This window comes from Sporothrix brasiliensis, assembly GCF_000820605.1.
Source record: "Sporothrix brasiliensis 5110 chromosome Unknown Cont15, whole genome shotgun sequence".
NCBI lineage: Eukaryota > Fungi > Ascomycota > Sordariomycetes > Ophiostomatales > Ophiostomataceae > Sporothrix > Sporothrix brasiliensis.
The window spans coordinates 2,871,706-2,888,806 of record NW_024467134.1 but is presented as its reverse complement, the minus strand read 5'-3'; the positions used below and the strand labels follow the sequence as shown (position 1 = coordinate 2,888,806).

The 17,101-nt window shown below is 55.1% G+C and overlaps 4 protein-coding genes across 4 annotated transcripts; 1 reads left to right on the top strand and 3 right to left on the bottom strand.

Annotated features, from left to right (window-relative positions):
- Window positions 1–150: 150 nt before the first annotated feature.
- On the bottom strand, window positions 151–4,929 carry SPBR_05487 (RNA-directed RNA polymerase; the record flags this gene model as incomplete). Its single annotated transcript, XM_040763751.1, has 1 exon — window positions 151–4,929. The coding sequence occupies one exon, from the start codon at window positions 4,927–4,929 to the stop codon at window positions 151–153; it is 4,779 nt and encodes a 1,592-aa protein (XP_040622563.1).
- Window positions 4,930–5,761: 832 nt separating this feature from the next.
- SPBR_06154 (uncharacterized protein) lies at window positions 5,762–6,565 on the top strand (the record flags this gene model as incomplete). Its single annotated transcript, XM_040764416.1, has 1 exon — window positions 5,762–6,565. One exon carries the CDS (start codon window positions 5,762–5,764, stop codon window positions 6,563–6,565), a length of 804 nt encoding a protein of 267 aa, XP_040622562.1.
- Window positions 6,566–7,538: 973 nt separating this feature from the next.
- Window positions 7,539–11,642, bottom strand: SPBR_05509 (D-lactate dehydrogenase (cytochrome); the record flags this gene model as incomplete). The annotated part of the gene is made up of 4 exons (XM_040763773.1): window positions 7,539–7,584; window positions 7,651–9,078; window positions 9,152–9,476; window positions 11,597–11,642. 4 exons carry the CDS (start codon window positions 11,640–11,642, stop codon window positions 7,539–7,541), a joined length of 1,845 nt encoding a protein of 614 aa, XP_040622561.1.
- Window positions 11,643–15,264: 3,622 nt separating this feature from the next.
- SPBR_05863 (small subunit ribosomal protein S4e) lies at window positions 15,265–16,849 on the bottom strand (the record flags this gene model as incomplete). Its single annotated transcript, XM_040764126.1, has 3 exons — window positions 15,265–15,607; window positions 16,222–16,644; window positions 16,836–16,849. 3 exons carry the CDS (start codon window positions 16,847–16,849, stop codon window positions 15,265–15,267), a joined length of 780 nt encoding a protein of 259 aa, XP_040622560.1.
- Window positions 16,850–17,101: the final 252 nt, after the last annotated feature.

The following is a 17,101-nucleotide window of genomic DNA, read 5'->3' as shown; positions in this document are numbered from 1 at the left end:
GAAGCACTCCATATGCTCGCATAGTTGGTCCAACTGTCTGTCTCTGTGTGAATCATCTCGCCACCGTCGTCCCCGCCGCCATACCCGCCCTCGTATGCCCCATCCCATATTCGTCCTTGTAAACAAATGGCCATTCCAGACAACTGAACATCAAATGAGAGTCGCGATGGTTGCCGCCTGCACCGGACTGTGATGCTCCGCATTCTTTTGGCCCTGCCTGGCCTTCTTTTCGCGCCCGCCAAAGAGATTGTCAATCGTAGCAAAGATGTCGTTCTCGTCGTCGTTCTCGTCGTCGTTCTCGTCGTTCTCGTCGTCCTCGTCATCGGCGTCGTCGTGCACATCCTGCGAGAGGGCAACAGGCTCGACCGTGTCAATGGTGTCTAGCAGTGATGCGCTCTGCGCCGTAGTATGCGCCGTAATAATCTCCGTAGTCTGCACGAGCGGTTTCGCCAGTCCACCAGGTAGTTCGTGGGTCGCCTTTTCGACCGCAGCCTGCACTTCCTCGTCCTCTTCGTCGTCCTCTCGCCTGATGATGATCGTCTCAGGGACCTTCTCGTCCTGGCTCTCCTCGCTCGTGGTCGACAAGATGTCGTCCTCCATCTCCGCCCAGGGGAAATTACCATGGTCGACAGCATGCCCGTTACCGCCAGTCTTGCCTGCCATGGACGTTTGCAATTGGCGGAGCAGCTTGACCTGCTGGTGACTGAGCTGGCCACGCTGGACGGCCCGGCCGCTCATACGCCCCGTGAAAAACTCGTAGCCGGCGTCTTTGTAGGCTTGCTCGCCGTCGTCGCCGCCGTCGTCGTCGTCGCTCTCCTCAGGCTTCTCAGGCTTCGTCTTTGTCGACGCAACCATCTCAATCACGACGTCACTCTCCGACTTGCCTGGCGGCAGCGTCCACATCGGCTCATACTCGCCCGCGTCCATGTCGGCCCCCTCTTCCTCCTCCTCGCGGGACCCATCGTATGCCGAAGTGTCGAGCGGGATGCCGTAGTGCGTGGGCACACCGTTCACTACGCGGTATTCCATGGCACGTAGCTCAGAAGCTGTCAACAGGTGGTCTGGTTGACCCGTGTTTGTCTCGGTGGGTTTCGTCTTGTTGTCCGTTGCCTTCGCTTTGTCGTCACGCCCGATGGTGTCGACCGCGCAAGCCGGATCGGCCGTCGTTGCAATGGAGCACAGCTCGTGCGAAAAGATCCATGGGAAGCTGATGAGCGGCGCACTGTGGTGACTGAACCGATCCTTCGGAGACGCGGCCGACGCCTCGTTGTCGATGTCCGCTGGGACTGGACGCGCGCGCTTCTTGGCCAGAGCAAACTCGTGCAGGGCAATGCGAACCTCCTCCGACGTAACCTTGTACATGGCCGCCAGGAAAGGCCCTAGCTTCGCAAGGTCCTGCGAGTCGCCGCCGGCCTCGCGCAGACACACGCGGCGGAATCGCGTTGTGATCACACGGAAGAGACGCGCCAGGTTCTCGGCAGCTTTGTAATCGGAACCGACACGCGGCTTGTTCATGGCAAAGCCAGACCACATCTCGAACTCGCTTTCAATGTCCTTTTGCGCCATGGCACGCCGCAGCGCCAGGTCGTACTGCGTCTTGATGCGCCGGGCACGGCGCATGAGATCCGCATCCAGGTCGGGATACTGCTCGAGGATGCGCTTGTCAAAGGGCTTGTCGTACGCCGGCTCAAACGTCTCCACCTGCACCTCGTCGTAAATTTGGCCGAGGGCCGACCTCGAGTGGTACGTTCGCTTGAACGTCCGGCCCATCCAGTGCGGCCAGCCCTTGGGCGCCAGTCGGTGCGGCATGAGCGCAGGCACGCCGGTCTTGGCGTAGTCGACGGCCTGCGAGTGCAGCTGTGCGAGCTCCAGGCAGCGCGGGTTCATGGCGCTGTCCTCGAGCTGGTCGGCATACGCCCGGTGCGACATGGCAATGCGCGGCAGCGTGTCGTGCTTCATGTGCTGCACGAAGAAGGAAATTAGATGGCGCGGTGTCACCTCGTCGACGTCCGGCTCGCGGGCAGCATCGTAGTTCATTGCATCGTAGTTCCAGAATTCGCGCGGTGGGAGCAGGCGCTCGTCCCAGAAAACAAAGTAGTCATCGCCGTCAAGGTCGCCACCAGAGCACATGCTGGGAATGTCACGGTCACCCGTACGCGGAAAGACGACCACGTCCCGAAGGTGGTGCAGGGCCGGTACGTCGACGGCTTCCACGACCCGTAGATCGCCCGGGTGAAGCGATGGGTTGCGGCCCACCAGGCAAAGGCCGGTGATGACCCTGTACGTTTGGCCACCCTTGGCCGCACCAATGTTGTATCTGTTGTTGTTGTTGCTTCCGCGCGCCAAGATGTGGACGCCGCCCTGAGGCTTGCTGGTCAGGTCTGGGATTTGTAGGAAAATCTGAGGGAGCTCGGGTGGCCCGCCTGGCTCGCCAGCACGGTTGCGGCGTGTCCCGTCACGGGGTTGCGTATGGCCACGCAGCGTATCTGTTTCGTCGACGCACCCCAGCACAAAAGCACTCTTCTCGACGCTGATGCGTGCCTTCTCTTTGAGGGCCTTGAGTGTCCAGGAGCGCCAGAGCTGCAGCATGGACCAGACAAATGGTTCGTCGGATGCCATGAAGCCGGCCTTGACCATGTCGGCAATCATGGGTGTGATGTGGTTCTGGTCGACGCGCACCATCAGTTGGTCCACCGCCTTCTGCGGGTCGTTCATGACGGCATCGAGACCGGCCAGTTCCTCGTGGAGCAAGTCTAGGAAGACGGACAACGGGACCCCGAGTGTGGACAGCAAGATGATGGTCTGCTGGTTGAGAGTCGCCGTGGCAGTCTCCGAGCAGCGGACGATCTCGAGGATGTTGGCATTGTCCAGAGTTGGAAACTTTTCTTGCGACGGCCGGATTTGCACCACTTGGCCAGAAGGCACGTCGGGCCAGACGACGAGGATTCCCTTGCAGCCGCCCATGCGGAACTGCACGGCCGAGGGCACATTGTCGACCCGCAGATGGCTGGCAATGACGCGAGCCCACCACTTGGAGATCTTGCCGACGCCGTCCGTGAAGCAAAACCGGTCGTTTTCGACATCGGCAATGCGCTGCACCGTCGTCGGCACACCAAAGGTAGGCACAGGCCGCGTGGTCGACAGGCACTGGCCCAGCCGTGCTGCATATTTGGCGACGGTTTTGATGCTCCGAAAGTCGCCCATCCAGTCCCGGATGTCTTGGCACGAGACAAGCTCGGTCGGCGCAAAGAAGTAGGTGCTGTTCTCGCGCAGCTGCGAGTTGCCAAAGGCCAGGAACTCGAACCAGCGGCCACCGACGCGGATGCCGTTTTTCAGTGCCCGAAAGGCCCGCACAAAGCACTCATCCGTCCGCCTGCCGTCACGACCACCACTGAGCCGCCCAATGAGGAGCTCGTCGGTAAACTGAACACGGAGAAAACGGTCGTGGTGCTCGCGGAAATGGCGCAGCACGCGGTTTCCGGGTTCGAGTGCGGGCGTGGAGTAGATGATTGTGGTCGGGGTCACGATGGCTTTGCGGATGTAGACGGCACGGTCTTTGTCGAGCGACGCATCGGGAGAGGACTTGCGCCAGTACGATGCGGCCCGGGGATCGCGGAAGATACTGTGCGGCTGGTAGATGCGCTTGCCGCGCTCGGCCACATACTCGAGCATACGTGTGGCACGATCCGGGGTAAGAGCTGCGAGACTCTCTAGAAAGACGACGTCGAGCGTGCTCTCGTTGAGAATGTTGTGCGAGATGCACACCTCCAGCTGGTACGCAACGTCGTACGAGAGACGGCGGGAAAGGTGATGCATGTTGCTGGCCGCAGACATGGGCAGAGCGCCGTGGTCAGCCTGCACACAGTCCCACATGGTCCGGTCGTCGCGAGGCAGAAAACGGAACTCTGGGCAGGGCTTGGCACGCAGGTCGTAGTCACGCAGAGCGCCGGCAACATCCTGCCAGTCGCCCACCGTGGACGGACGGAAGCCAAGGCGGAAGACGGTCCATCGACCAAGGTCCACAGCCTGTCCCGCTGGGAAGACACCGTTCAGCGAGACGGACGCATCGCGGACGGCGCGCTGGTTCATGGTGAGGTACGCCATGCGCACCCACTGCTCCATGTTGTTCCAGCTGGTGCGGCCGCTGCCGTGCGTTTGGGTGGCGTCCCGGGTGATGCGCCAGTACTCGGGAGGCGAGTCGAGTGCGAGAGCGACGCAGACGCGTCCGCCAGGGAGCTGCTGCTCCCAAATGTTCTTGACCCAAGAAAAGCGTATGTCGATGCGGTACTCGGCCTTGAGACGGCGCGGCGGCGGACGTGGGTTGCTGCTTGTGCCTTCGCCGCTGTTTGGTGATGACGTCTCCTCCAGGACGCGTGTCACAAAAATGGATAGGTCGCGGCGGCTAAAGTTGACACGCAGCTTGACCAGCACGTCCTCACCGTCGTGCTCAACTTGGTCCATCACCATCATGGCACGCTTCTGGCGCATAAACCCCTGGCCAAGCAGGGCTAGCTCGATCTCCTTACGGGCCGGGACCCATGTATTGAGCGGCGTCTTGATGCTTTCCTCTGTGGCCGAGCGGAAACCGTGATTGTCGACACGGGCCGACACCCTGGGAAAGCGCTGTGGTGCGGTGGCGTCCTCCAGCTCGAGACGCCAGCAGCGGTCGTACCAGTAGTCGCTGTCCGGAGGCACCATCCGCACGCGGGCGGTGCCCGAGCGCTCGCCGCGGTTGTCCTCCAGGATATCGATCGACGTGATGGCCAGCGGCATCATGGATTTGTAAATGTCGAGAGTAGTGGTCTGAGGTGGGAGAGAGCCGAGAATGATGGTCATGGAGACAAAGCCGCGGCCACGCCAAGCGGCCGGGCGAGGAGTTTTGTTCTCAGCACCAGGAGGCGAGATCTCTGCGGCAACGTGGCCGGCCATGGTGGCAGGTCAAAGGATACCTCGTCACGGTAGCATGTGTATCGTGAAAATGCAAAGTAACGAAGGGAAGTGGGAGAGGTGAGACGGAGGTCAATTGGTGACTGGGCGTTTGTGTTTTGTGGTAGCATTGTGGGGCATGAGACGAGGAAGGAGCACATGGAGACATGAATGTGGGTGTGTAATTGCCCAAAATGGAAGGGACGCTTGAAACGTTATTGAGGGCTGCGGCTGTGCGTGTAATTGCCCAAAATGGAAGGGACGCCTGAAACGTTGTTGAGCGTGCGGGTGTGCGTGTAATTGCCGAGAATGGAAGGCACGCGTGGAACATGGTTGATGCGTGCAAATTGCCCAGAATGGAAGGGATGCGTGGCATATTCTGTTGCACCCGTCGCACTTTATAAAGCCTGCCGGGCAGCGAGGAGCTGCGATGCTCGTTTGCAGGTACACCTTCGGTGGCAGCACGTGCTGCATTCCCTGACACGGCCAAACGCACCAACATCGAACATCGACGCGTATGATACAAGCTCCATGGCTCCTGGATGACTTGAGTTCCCGTGACCACGACGTCACACTGGCCTGAAAGACAAGTACATACAATCATACGTCGCCGTCTCTCACTCAGCACAAGTGGTGTATTACGTGTGCTAACAACTCCTCGAGATGAAAAGGGCCGGTGGCCGTTTTGACTAGCTGGTCGTCTCCCACGTTCCCAACGTTTTGTGCTTTCCTGTGTCTATCCCATCATCATCCAGTTCACCAAATTCGCCAAATTCACCGCAAAGTCATCCAGCTTCCTGTCGACGAGCCCATTCTGATCGTCTCGTTCCACGCCATGTCCGACACAAGCGAATACACGGTTGTCGGCGACGGCCCGTCCTCTTCATCATACCCGGACCTCAACCCCGACAACAATAAGAGCCTTGAGAATACAGTCAACATGACCAAGGAAATGCTGTCGTTCATTCGGAAGAGCATCCTGGATACGTACAAGCTTATTCTCGACGATCACGTTGCAGCTAAAACGGAAGAGGAGGACAAAAGATTAGCCCTCCAGCATGCCAACATACTCGTCGACATACTAGAGGGACTGGGCGGCACGATCGCTCTCTTGCCTGAACAAGGCTACGATCAAACGACGGAGCTGCTGGTCAGCATGTTGGTGAAAGTGAGCGCCACTTTGGCCGCCGACGGCGACGGCGACGAGGTGGACGAGGAAGCGGCATATAGTTCCATGTGCAATGTGCTCACGCACAGATACACGGTTCAGTTGCAGCTGCTCGTAACACAATCTAATTTTCCGGCCCACGCGGATGTCTTCAAAGCACCTCTGGTACGAAATCTCATCTCGAATGTCCTTGATTACCACGCGTTCCGTGGCCGATTCTTGGCACATGCGGCGGCCAAGCGTCTGAAGGAGCTGCTTCCCAAGTATGCGCAGTGTCTGACAGCGGTCTATGGGTGTGCAGGCGACGAGTCAAGAAATTACGTTGAATATGCAAGGTCTGTGGTGAAGACGCTGGACAGAGGGAAGCAAGAGGAGGGACAAAAAGAAGACCAAAACAAAGACCGAAATGTCGACCAAAAAGTCGACAAGAACAATACGGCTTGGTATTGGCCGTGGAAAGGCCGGAGGTAGCATAGCAGAGGACATGATCATAAACACGACAGAACGGCAGATGGACAGAACGACGGACACAACGGTAGACTGGTCTTGGTTTCCTTACTAAAACCAATACGTGTCCAGGACACCGCGAAAAGGTACCAGTTTTACATTGGGCTGAGAAATTAAATACCAAAACATCAAGGCAACTAGTTACCTGTGTCAAAGTGGAAGGCGTAGGTGTGCTGGTCGCTGGAAATCGCGGATAAGTGCGATAGTGTCACGTCGTCATGAGCAGCCCCTCGGCTCTCCACGAGACTGAATCCCTGGGTATCGTGACTTTCATTTCAGTCTCGTACAAGAGGGAGTTGTGCACTCGTTGGTGACCGGCTGTGGTTAGCTTAAGAAGTTGATACAAACCTGAGTCTGTCTGTTTATCAAGGCAGCCCTAAAACGCAATGCGTGCAAAATGGACTCTGCCAGTTTGAAAAAAGGGGAATGACGAAATACAAACAGAAATACAAAGGCCAATGCAATATGGATATTACGTGGAAGGAAACACGAACAAGTGCCAAACCGCCGCCCGCTTCAATGCTGACACTATGATGATGTAGATCGTTTACAAACAATTCAGAAAACGTAAACTATTCAGAGAGACAAAACAACGACATATGAGAGAAAAGACATAGAAAGCCAAGAATATAAATAAGAAGCAATGGAAAGGAAATAATAGCAAGGAAAAGAAACGGCCCTCACCCCTCAACGACGTTTTGGCCCAATATTCTTCCTTCGACAGTCATCCACGTTCACCGGCTGTATCTCGAATCATGATATGGTTGCCCTTATGACGTATAGATAAAACAGAAATAGGGAATCGATGATATGAGGCAAATAAATAGAAAATACATGGATCAAGTATGAAGTAAAAAAAAACCCATTCTGTCTTCTCCTCTCACTCTCGGCGCACCTGCTTTTGCACAGCTCGTCGTGTCTCTTTCCAACCCCACTGCTACGTCTGGACTAGGTATTGCTGGTCAAAGATCTTGCCAGGGTTCCTATATGATTAGTATTGGCATGGAGGTAAAGGGGAGAGGCGAGAGGCGGCGAAGAGGATGACATACAAAATCCAGTGCGGGTCCAGAGCCGCCTTGATGGCCTTCATAACGCCCAAGGTCGCCGGCCCGACTTCGAGCAGGAGCGAGTCCTTCTTGCCCCAGCCGATAGAGTGCTCTCCCGTGCAGGTGCCCTCCATGTCCAGCGCGCGCCTGACCATGTTCTTGACACACGCTTCGACCTTGGCGCGCTCGCCCACGTCGGCACGGTTGTAGATGATGCTCTCATGGAAGTTGCCGTCGCCAATGTGGCCCAGAATGCTGGCAAACAAGCCCAGATCGTCCATCTCCTTCTTGCTGACCTCGATGATGTCGGCCAGGCGGCTGAACGGCACGGCCACGTCGGTGCTCCAGACCTCCTCGCCGGCTTTGCGCAGCGCCAGCATGGACCACAAGGACTCTTTGCGCGCGGACCACAAGAGCTTCTGCTCACGGGCGTCCTTGGCAAACTCAAAGTTGGAGCCGCGGTTGCGAGCTGTAATCTTGGCGACGTTCTGAATATTGTCGCGCACGCTGGCCTTGGTGCCGGCAAACTTGAAGAAGAGCGTAGGCATCTCTTTCCACACGCGGGGCGCGGTGGCGCCACCGAGGTTTACGACATGCATCTGGACCTCGTCCATGATCTCCATGGCAGCGACGGGTATGCCGGTCTGCATGACCTCGGCGGCAGCCGACGCTGCATCGCGAATGGTGGGGAATGTCACAACGGCCACAGACAGCTCCTCGGGTATGACGGTCAGCTTGAGCGTCGCTTCCGTGACCAGGCCCAGAGTGCCCTCGGAGCCGACAAAGAGACTGTTGAGGTTGTAGCCAGCAGACGACTTGCGTGGGCGGCGGCGGGTCTTGATGACGGTGCCGTCGGCCAGCACGACAGTCAGGTTGATGACCCAGTCCTTCATCGTGCCGTATTTGACGGCGTTGGTGCCGGAGCAGTTTGTACCGATCATGCCACCAATCTTGGCGCTCGGACCAGGATCAATGGGGAAGAAGAGGCCGCTGTCCATTTTCGCCAGCTGGTCGTTGAGGTCCTGCCAGCCGATGCTTGGCTGCACGACGATGTCCATATCGCTCTTGTTGAACTGTATGATCTGGTCCATGTAGGCAAAGTCGACGCTGATGCCACCGTAGGGCGCGGAAAAGTTGCCTTCGAGACTCGTGCCGCCAGAGAAGGGGATCACCGGCACGCGGTGGGCGTGGCAAATACGCATGATGACGGATACCTGCTCGGTAGACCGCGGATACGCCACGGCGACCGGTAGGCCGTCCGGGTTTGTGCTGGACCACTCGGAATAGCCGTGAGCAAGCAGATCCTCTGGGTCGGTGGAAATAATATCATCGCTGTCTTCAAATCCGGCTGTCTTGATCTCCCTGCGGATCTCATCGATGGCGACCTCCATGCCCCGCATGTTGGCGTAACGCGATACGGTCGTGCGCTCGCTGTCGAGTCGCATGGCCGCGCCACCGCGCCAGCCGCCAAAGTAGACGGCCGCTAGACCCCAGCCAGCCAAACCAGCAGCGGCCGCAGCGGCGAAAGCTCGCTGGCCCGTCCACCAGGAGATTGGGGAAGCCGTCGCTGTGGTGCCAGCCGTTGATGTTGATGGTTTTGGTGTTGACCTTGACTTTGTTGCCGTTGGTGAACTTGACTGTTGGCGCCGGGGCGCAAATGCAGTAAATGTTCGTTGCCTGATGCGTCTGGATATTGGTGAAGTATTTCGTAGCGTCTCTGTTGCTGATGGTGCCCGTCTGCTGCAAGAGCGGGCAAACGAGGCTGCCGCTCGGCTTAGGACGGGTGAAGCCATCGTGTAATTGTTTCTGCAAATTGTATTCCACGGTTTCTGCCACCGTTCATGTCAAGGCCAGAAAGAGGCAGGACGACAAGAAGGACGAGGTGTGACTGCTCTTATGGCCTTTTTTACCCTTCTCGTGATTTCGGCTTTCCCTTTCTATCTTCCGAAACAAGACTGTGCCGTGTTGAGCGACAAGGGCGACCGATTTTCCGGCACGACGTTTTGTAGCCGGGGTCCTTGGCGGTACGTATTCGACTTGTCATGCGCACTGGCGCTTGGATCACAGATGTTGGTCTTGCTTCCCTTTTCCTTTTTCGTCCTTCTGGGGTTGTCAAGGATTCTTATTCTCGACGAGTCGTTGTATTGTCTGCTAAGATAAACACCCAACTGAGGAACACAGATACGGTATGAAAGCAGAGTTATGTTCGTTTTCCCTGCCGTTGACAAATGTGCGGAACAGGCCGTGGATGGCACAACGACGACTTTGGTAAAGAGGGGAACGGCGCTCTTTATGGCGTCTTCGTTCGGGCCTACTTTTCTTGAGGACCCTCCTCCGGAGCCACCGAGTTTGTTTTCGCTTCTCTGTACTAAATCGGAGTCGTTTTAGTTCGGTATTGTAAGTTGTGGGGAGCGGCTTGTCGTTCAGTATCAAGACCCTTCCAGAGCGAGGGGTCACGAGGGACAAAAGTAAGCGAGCGACAAGGTGTGAGCAGTGAGAGATAAAGCAACAAGAGAAGAAAGGGAGCAGAGTAGATGTGCAGAAACAAGGGAGAAAGAAAGAAAATAATAAGAGAAAAAAAAAAAAAAAACCCCGAGGGCGAGGGAAATGAAGGCTTGGGCTCGTATGGAAGGCTGGCAAAAGAATAAAGTGCGAGTGATGAGATGTTTATATAACAGTGGAAAGGGTCTGAGCTTCCTCAAACTTTTCCTTTCTTCTTGCACCCCTGTTCCTCCCAACACACGCTAGCTGTACAGTAGTTGTTCTTATATGTATGGGGACACGGCTACGTGCAGCTGGGAAGGAGACTGCCAACTTACACGATGAAAGGCCTTTCAGGACACAACCGAAAGGAGAAAAGAACACACGGGACAAAGGCAGCAGAGCGCAAGGCCAACTGAAATTCGGGAGGGAGGGAACTCGAAAGTTGGCCGTCTGTAGGCCGGTCATCTGCGGCTGAAATAGAATGGAAAAATACGAGAAAAGAGAAGGTGAAAAGAAAAAAAGAAAAAAAGAAAAAAAAGAAAAAACGGGTCTTTGCAATGTCGAGTGAATCCAGTATTTTGTCAACAGCTGGCAAGGGAAGGCCACCTCAGAAACGGTGCGAGAGGGTCGCTGTGTGAGAGACTCCGTTGGGCACGAGTGGGCGTTACGAATCGGGTAAATTATATTTGTTGATGGGAAAAGTCTGCATGCGAGGGTCTAGAAGCTGAGAGGCAGAAGAAGATGAGGAAGTGAACTTGGTGACGTAGTAGACGAAAGTCTAGATGTCTTCTTCGAGCCACATCTGTGCTCGGTTTGGTCCTTCCTTTTTGTGGACGAGCTTCTTTTTTTTTTTTCTGTTTGTGTCCATCGTTCTTTCGTTATGTTGCTATTTTGGTGGTTCTTTCCCGAAAGGCGAAAAGGAGACGATGAGACAGGCGCGAGGGAAGGGGCGAGGAAGCAAACGGAAAGGAGGGGCATTGAATGGAGCAATTACTGGCTCGGTATTGTTTTGACACGGGTGTTTTCTGGAAGGAGGCACCGTCTTTTTCTGGTCTTCACGCCCACAAAGCTCTTTCCTATATTGGAAGTGTTTGACTCGTCTTCATTTGCTGCAGTCCCTTCCTTTTGAGCATCTTTAGCCGTCCGCTCTTTCTTTTTGTACGCCCTACCCTCGCCAGCCCATGCATGGTTGGTGCTTTCCCTTTGTCGCAACCCAGATTCCTAATCTCACGACGTTGCATTTTTGTGTGGGAAGAGATACAACGAGCTTGCTATCCTCTGCAGCAATGACACCAGAAGCGCGGTCGCTTGCGGCGCCGACATGTATGGGGAACGTCCCTGTGTCTGGCTGCCGAGCTTGTTCATGTGCCTACTATGTCTCCGCTGCAGCGACATGCGCCAAAACAACTCTTTCACAGGCATTCGAACAAATGTAAGTATTTGCACATTTACCAGATATTCATACCATCAGACAAACCACGCTGCGGAACCCGGTCTTGGTGGCTGGTCATCGGCTGAAGGCACTCATTGCGAAACTTGCACTGACGTGGGAACCCAATCGGGCGCCGACGACATACAGGATGTATTGGTTTTTGTGGTGAGCTGGAGAACACTTTGTTTTGCTTTTCCCATGCCTCTTCCTCGTTCGTAGCCCTGTTGTGTTCCCATCACACCGCTGTTTTCTTTTCCTTTGATTTATTTACTATATTTTTATTCTTGCCTGCAGCCCCTAGTTTTACATTCTCTGTCCTGTCAGTCCGGGTGACGGTTTCACGACCTGTTGTGGCCAGTGCATATCCAATACGACACAAACGGGTTTTCGGCTTACCAAGACCAACAGGCTCTTACCAACAGACACAGGACATCGAACGGGAAGTCAGAGACTATAGCGCACAGAGTACGACATACAGGAAAAAGAAATCCACACGTCCCGGACAGATACGAATATGCTGTACGACTGTGGCCCAGACCTAGACTCAGACAATTCATTTTCTGGGGCAAAGGCGGGGAACCGTGTCAGCGTGCGACGTAATTACAGCTCAGCAGCAAAGCAGGTCGCACGAGGTCGCACGAAATGAAGAGTCAGTCAAATGGTGATGCCTGATGTGCAGCGTCCAGCACCACAACATCCGGGAGTGACTGGAAGTAAACGGAGAGCCAACATGCGTCTGCTGCTCGGAGTGAGAAAGAAAACAGTTGACTCCAATGCGAACACCGGACGGCGAGGCCGGCAGTCGACGAAAAACAAGGCTGCAGCGACTGTCGGTGAAGGCAAAAGAGGCAACGGTCGAGGTGCATTCGTATTGTGAAAGCACACACCGAGCCAAGCTGGCAATCCCTGTTCGGTCGCATCCCACATTGGGACCAGGTGGCTGCCACAGGACACCTTTGTGGCTGTCTGCGTCGGAAACCCATCACCGACGACAAGACCCCTGCTGCCCAGCCCGCTTGTCGGCCGTTGCGAATGGGAAAAGATCTCCACCGCCACCGGGGCGAAACAAATGAGACCAATTTTCGACATACGGAAGCAGCCCGTTTGTGGATTCCATGTTCCACTGAGTACATCGTACGGAGTACGTCGTGCTCCAGTTGTTCCTTTTGATTTTCAGAATGATTCGGAGGGCTGCGGATCAGCGTGATATGTGACAGACCTGACCCCGTGCCCCTGGTACGACAGCCAAGAGAGAATGAGGGATGCCAGACCGTTGCGGGCTGCAAAGCGTGCAGAGCAAATGGCACGAGACGGGCGCCTCCTCGAACACGGCAGCTTGTGCCGAAGAAAGCAGCACTCTCTTCCCCTCACCCGACTGACGTTCCCCATTCCATTACTCTTTGTATGACTCTGGGGAGGTTGCAGCCCGGGCGTGTTCTCTCGTCGTTTTCGGCCCTGTTGCCTCTTACGTACTGTGAATTACCTCGAGCCTGGTAACGAGCTCTCCTTGCCATGTTCGGAGTATTACTCCCTTCTTGCCTTGCTGTTTGTCCTAATATATACTCCCTATAAAATTCCTTCTCCTCGTTTTGGTGTCGTATTGCACCTGCAAAATGCACCATAGGATGCACTGCACGCCTCACCTGCACGTCCGCTGTACCACGTGGTCCGCAATTATGGATTGCAGCCGATCGTTTGTGGGATCCAGCCAGCGATCTCTTCAGTTTCTTTCGACTCTTTTTCGGGGTGCGTGGACCGCTTGATGCTGTGCTCTTGAGTGTTGTTTTCGTCAAATGCAGGTAGTGGCCACGAGACCACTTTCTCGTAATGGGTGGAGGGCAAAGAGGGACTGCAGACAGTGTATGGGGATGCTGCAACGTTATACGGGGTGCAGCCGGTGCTGCGAGAGTATAAGATGCTAGCCAAAAGCATCGCTCCTACGACGCACAGAACTGACTTTGCCGTCGTCCTCAATGGAGGCATCGGGGCGCAGCTGCAATCTGCTGTCCGTTTTCTCTCGCTTGCATGCCGTGCCGCAGGCGAGCTGACCACCACGAAAAGACAAAAACGAATAATTTACGCCGTGTAGGAGAGAGACCAAGGAACTCGAGTCATTCTCTCTGCACGGAACGTGTATGTTGGGCAGTCACAAGATTACAAAACCGACAAAAAAAACATTTTCCCGGTACATGAAACCCGGAATAATTTTGCGTTGAACGGCCAGCGTAAAATTCTATTACATCGTTTTCATGCACTGCATCGCCTCGGCAGGCAACTGGACGGACGAGGCTCTGCTGGGTAAATGGGGACAAAAAACTTGTGGCAAAGTTATGACTTTCTCAGAGGGCAATGCGCATCCTCGCGCAAGGCGTCATGGGTAATTCACACGGCAAATAACGGTCAGAATTGTAGGCGGATCGACCGGTGTATTAGTCAAGCAAAGCTAATTCTCTCAAAACACTTAAAAACATCCGGGGACAGATGACGCGGGAGACCAAATACGGCCTGGATTGGTCTCGACCATGCCGTACCAGCAAGGTGCACGTCGACCGTCTCAGAGAACGTGCGGTGACGGCAGGGCAAATTCAAGGAGAGAGCGTGGGATGGAAACAGTCCAACTCTGGGCTCAAAATGGCGCAATCGAGTCTACCACGATATCCTCTCAGATGCCATCTTCTCCGCCCTCCCCTCGGTACGTCTAACATAGGACTCTCGTTATTAGTCGTCCTGTTACATAAGTAGGAGGATGAGATGGGGGCACATCGTTTTTGAGGCTATGTGAAGCATCAAAATTGGCACGACTCAGTCCAAGACGATACTGAGTGAATGACGCAAGAATGCACCGAGGGCGTGCAGAGTTCCGCCGCCGAGATGCGCCATGGAAAGGTTAAGCAGATTGCCTCGTAGCATTGCCTCGTAACATTGCCTTTTACTTTCCTCTTGTCTATGCACTCCTTCGCAAGAATGTCCCTTGGGCCATTGGTACCACATCCCACGCTTTGGAGAGCCCCCACGTTTGATTGCAGCAAAAGGGGGATGATGCATGATGCATGCGGACATGCACTGTTCGCTCACCGCCAGGCCAGTGCGGGATGAAGGAATGAAAGAATGAAAGAATAATAAAACTATTGAATGAAGTATGTACGATGACACTGAGACAGTTTAGTAATATGTGTGAAAACAGAATAATGTTTGCCAGCGATTTGCTGCCCTCGTGGAAACCCCCATGCCCTGCTCCATGCATGATGTGACAACAGAGACGGTGAAGAAGCACCGTCAACATCGTCGACTACCGAGGCAATGTACAGAGACAGAGGAAGGTACAGCAGCGCTCGTATGTGAGCGGCTTCCTCGTCGACAAGCCAGACAGAGCGCACTCCGGGTCACTTCACTTTACACGTAGACAAAATATCATGATTTCATAAATTTGGCATTTTTTTCTTCTTTTCGGCCACGGGCATTATAACTAAGCAATGGATCCGCGGCTTGCCCAAAGGGTGAGGCAGACAGCTACAGCAGGAGGTAGATGAAATGTGCGTACTCGGCTTTGGGGGCATCGCCAACCTTTTTCCAGAGAAGTCGACCAAAGACGTAAACAAACAACGCCGATCCTCGCCCTAATTTTGTATTTCAATCTTCACCATGGAACACGCAACGCACAACAAGCACAGCTAAGACGTCACAAAACGAGAGCGACACGCTTAGTTGCCCTTGGCGCGCCGGCGGTCGCGCTCCTCGGCGATCGACAGCTTGACACCGCGGCCCTTGGGCAGCGAGATCCACGGCTTCTCCGTGCCGATGACAAACACGTTGGCCTCACGGGTGGCGAACGAGTTGTCGATGGCGTCCTTGAGGTGGACAATGTTGAAACCACCGTCGTGGCGCTCACGGTGGGTGATGACACCAACACGACCCATGTTGCGGCCGCCGGTGACCATGGCCAGGGCGCCGGTGTCGAACTTGACAAAGTCGGTGATCTTGCCAGTGGCAAGATCGATCTTGACGGTGTCGTTGACCTTGATGGCCGGGTCAGGGTAGCGGATGCTGTAAAAGAGAACATGTTAGTTTTCAAGTAGGGAACCAGGGAGAACCTACCAGCCGCTGTTCCAAGCATTCCTTCCAGCCACTCTTGGGGACAGGACGACGGGAAAGAAGGACCGCCAAAGGTGTGAGAATAAAAGAGATAGAGAAAGAGAGTGAGAGACGTGGTATGTGAACTGTGATGAGAAAAGTATGCCACCAAGGCAGCGGAGAGAACACTGCCGACAGAGTGAAAAGGAAAGGGTTCTCCGTCAGAGCTGCATGCTAGCCGTCCCCAGGTGCAAAAAACTACAGCCTAGGAAACTACGTGCCCCGGCGAACGGCACACGCAGCCCCTCTGAAGAGTTCCCTGCCCTTCTCAATTCTGTCGCCATGCGTCTCTACCCACCGTTCGTCAACCCTTTCCCATGACTGTCTCTCGAACGACGCCGCCGACGGCTGTCGCCTCACCTCTCATCTCATCTCTCAATTCTGCTCATTCTCTCTTTTGCCAATGGAGCCTTCTTTTGCCCGTATCCTCGTCCCCGTCGAGCGGCCTTCCAAAGCTTGATCCAACGGCTGATAGATTGCAGAGAAAGAGATCGTTTTCTGTTTTGTGGGGGAACAAAAAAACGTACGTTCTCGCATCATGCGTAACCAAGAATGGAATGCCACCGCGGCCGAGCTGGACGCGGCGGACCTTGCCGAGCTTGTACTCAGCCTCCTCCTCCTGGATGCGGTGGACGGTGAAGCGGCCCTTGGTGTCGTAGATCAGACGGAAGTTCTCGCCCGTCTTCTCGATGCCGATGACGTCCATGAAGCCAGTGGGGTAGGTCATGTCCGTGCGGACCTTGTGGTCGACCTTGATCAGGCGCTGCTGCAGGATGGCGCGCGTCTCGCGGAAGTTGAGCGCGTACTTGAGGCGGTTGCGCAGGAAGATGATGAGCGGCAGGCACTCGCGGGACTTGTGCGGGCCGGGGGAGGCCTTGGGTGCGTAGACACCGGACAGTTTGTCCAGGAGCCAGTGCGAGGGCGCGCTAAGGCGCTTCTGGTGCTTCTTCCTGAAGGAGGGGAGAGCAAGAGTCAGTTGATGTTCGTGATGTGTCTCGTCGTCCTTTGTTTTTGGTTCTCTTTCTTTTGCTTCGTTTTATTTCCGTCCTCCACGTCCGCTCGCCGCAGTGGCCAGTGACAATGCCCTCTCTCCGTCCTTTCTTCTCCTGCCCTTCCTTCTGCTCGTATGTATGATACTTACATTCCCTTACCCATGTTGGCGGTTGTGATGTGGTTGTCGAGGTGGTCGTGATGGGAGAATGGAGAAAAAAGTAACGATGCAAAACCCGCTGCAAGGAAAATCGACTACTTGGGAAAGAGACAAGCTAAGGCGAAAAAAAAATTAATTGGGAGAAAATACGCTAGTTGTTGGGGCAGGAGCCCACGCGCCTCTCATTGGCGGGGCCAAGGGCTTCGAGCCCTTAATTGCCCTGGTCCTTAAATAGTCACGTGTTGTACGATGGAGTA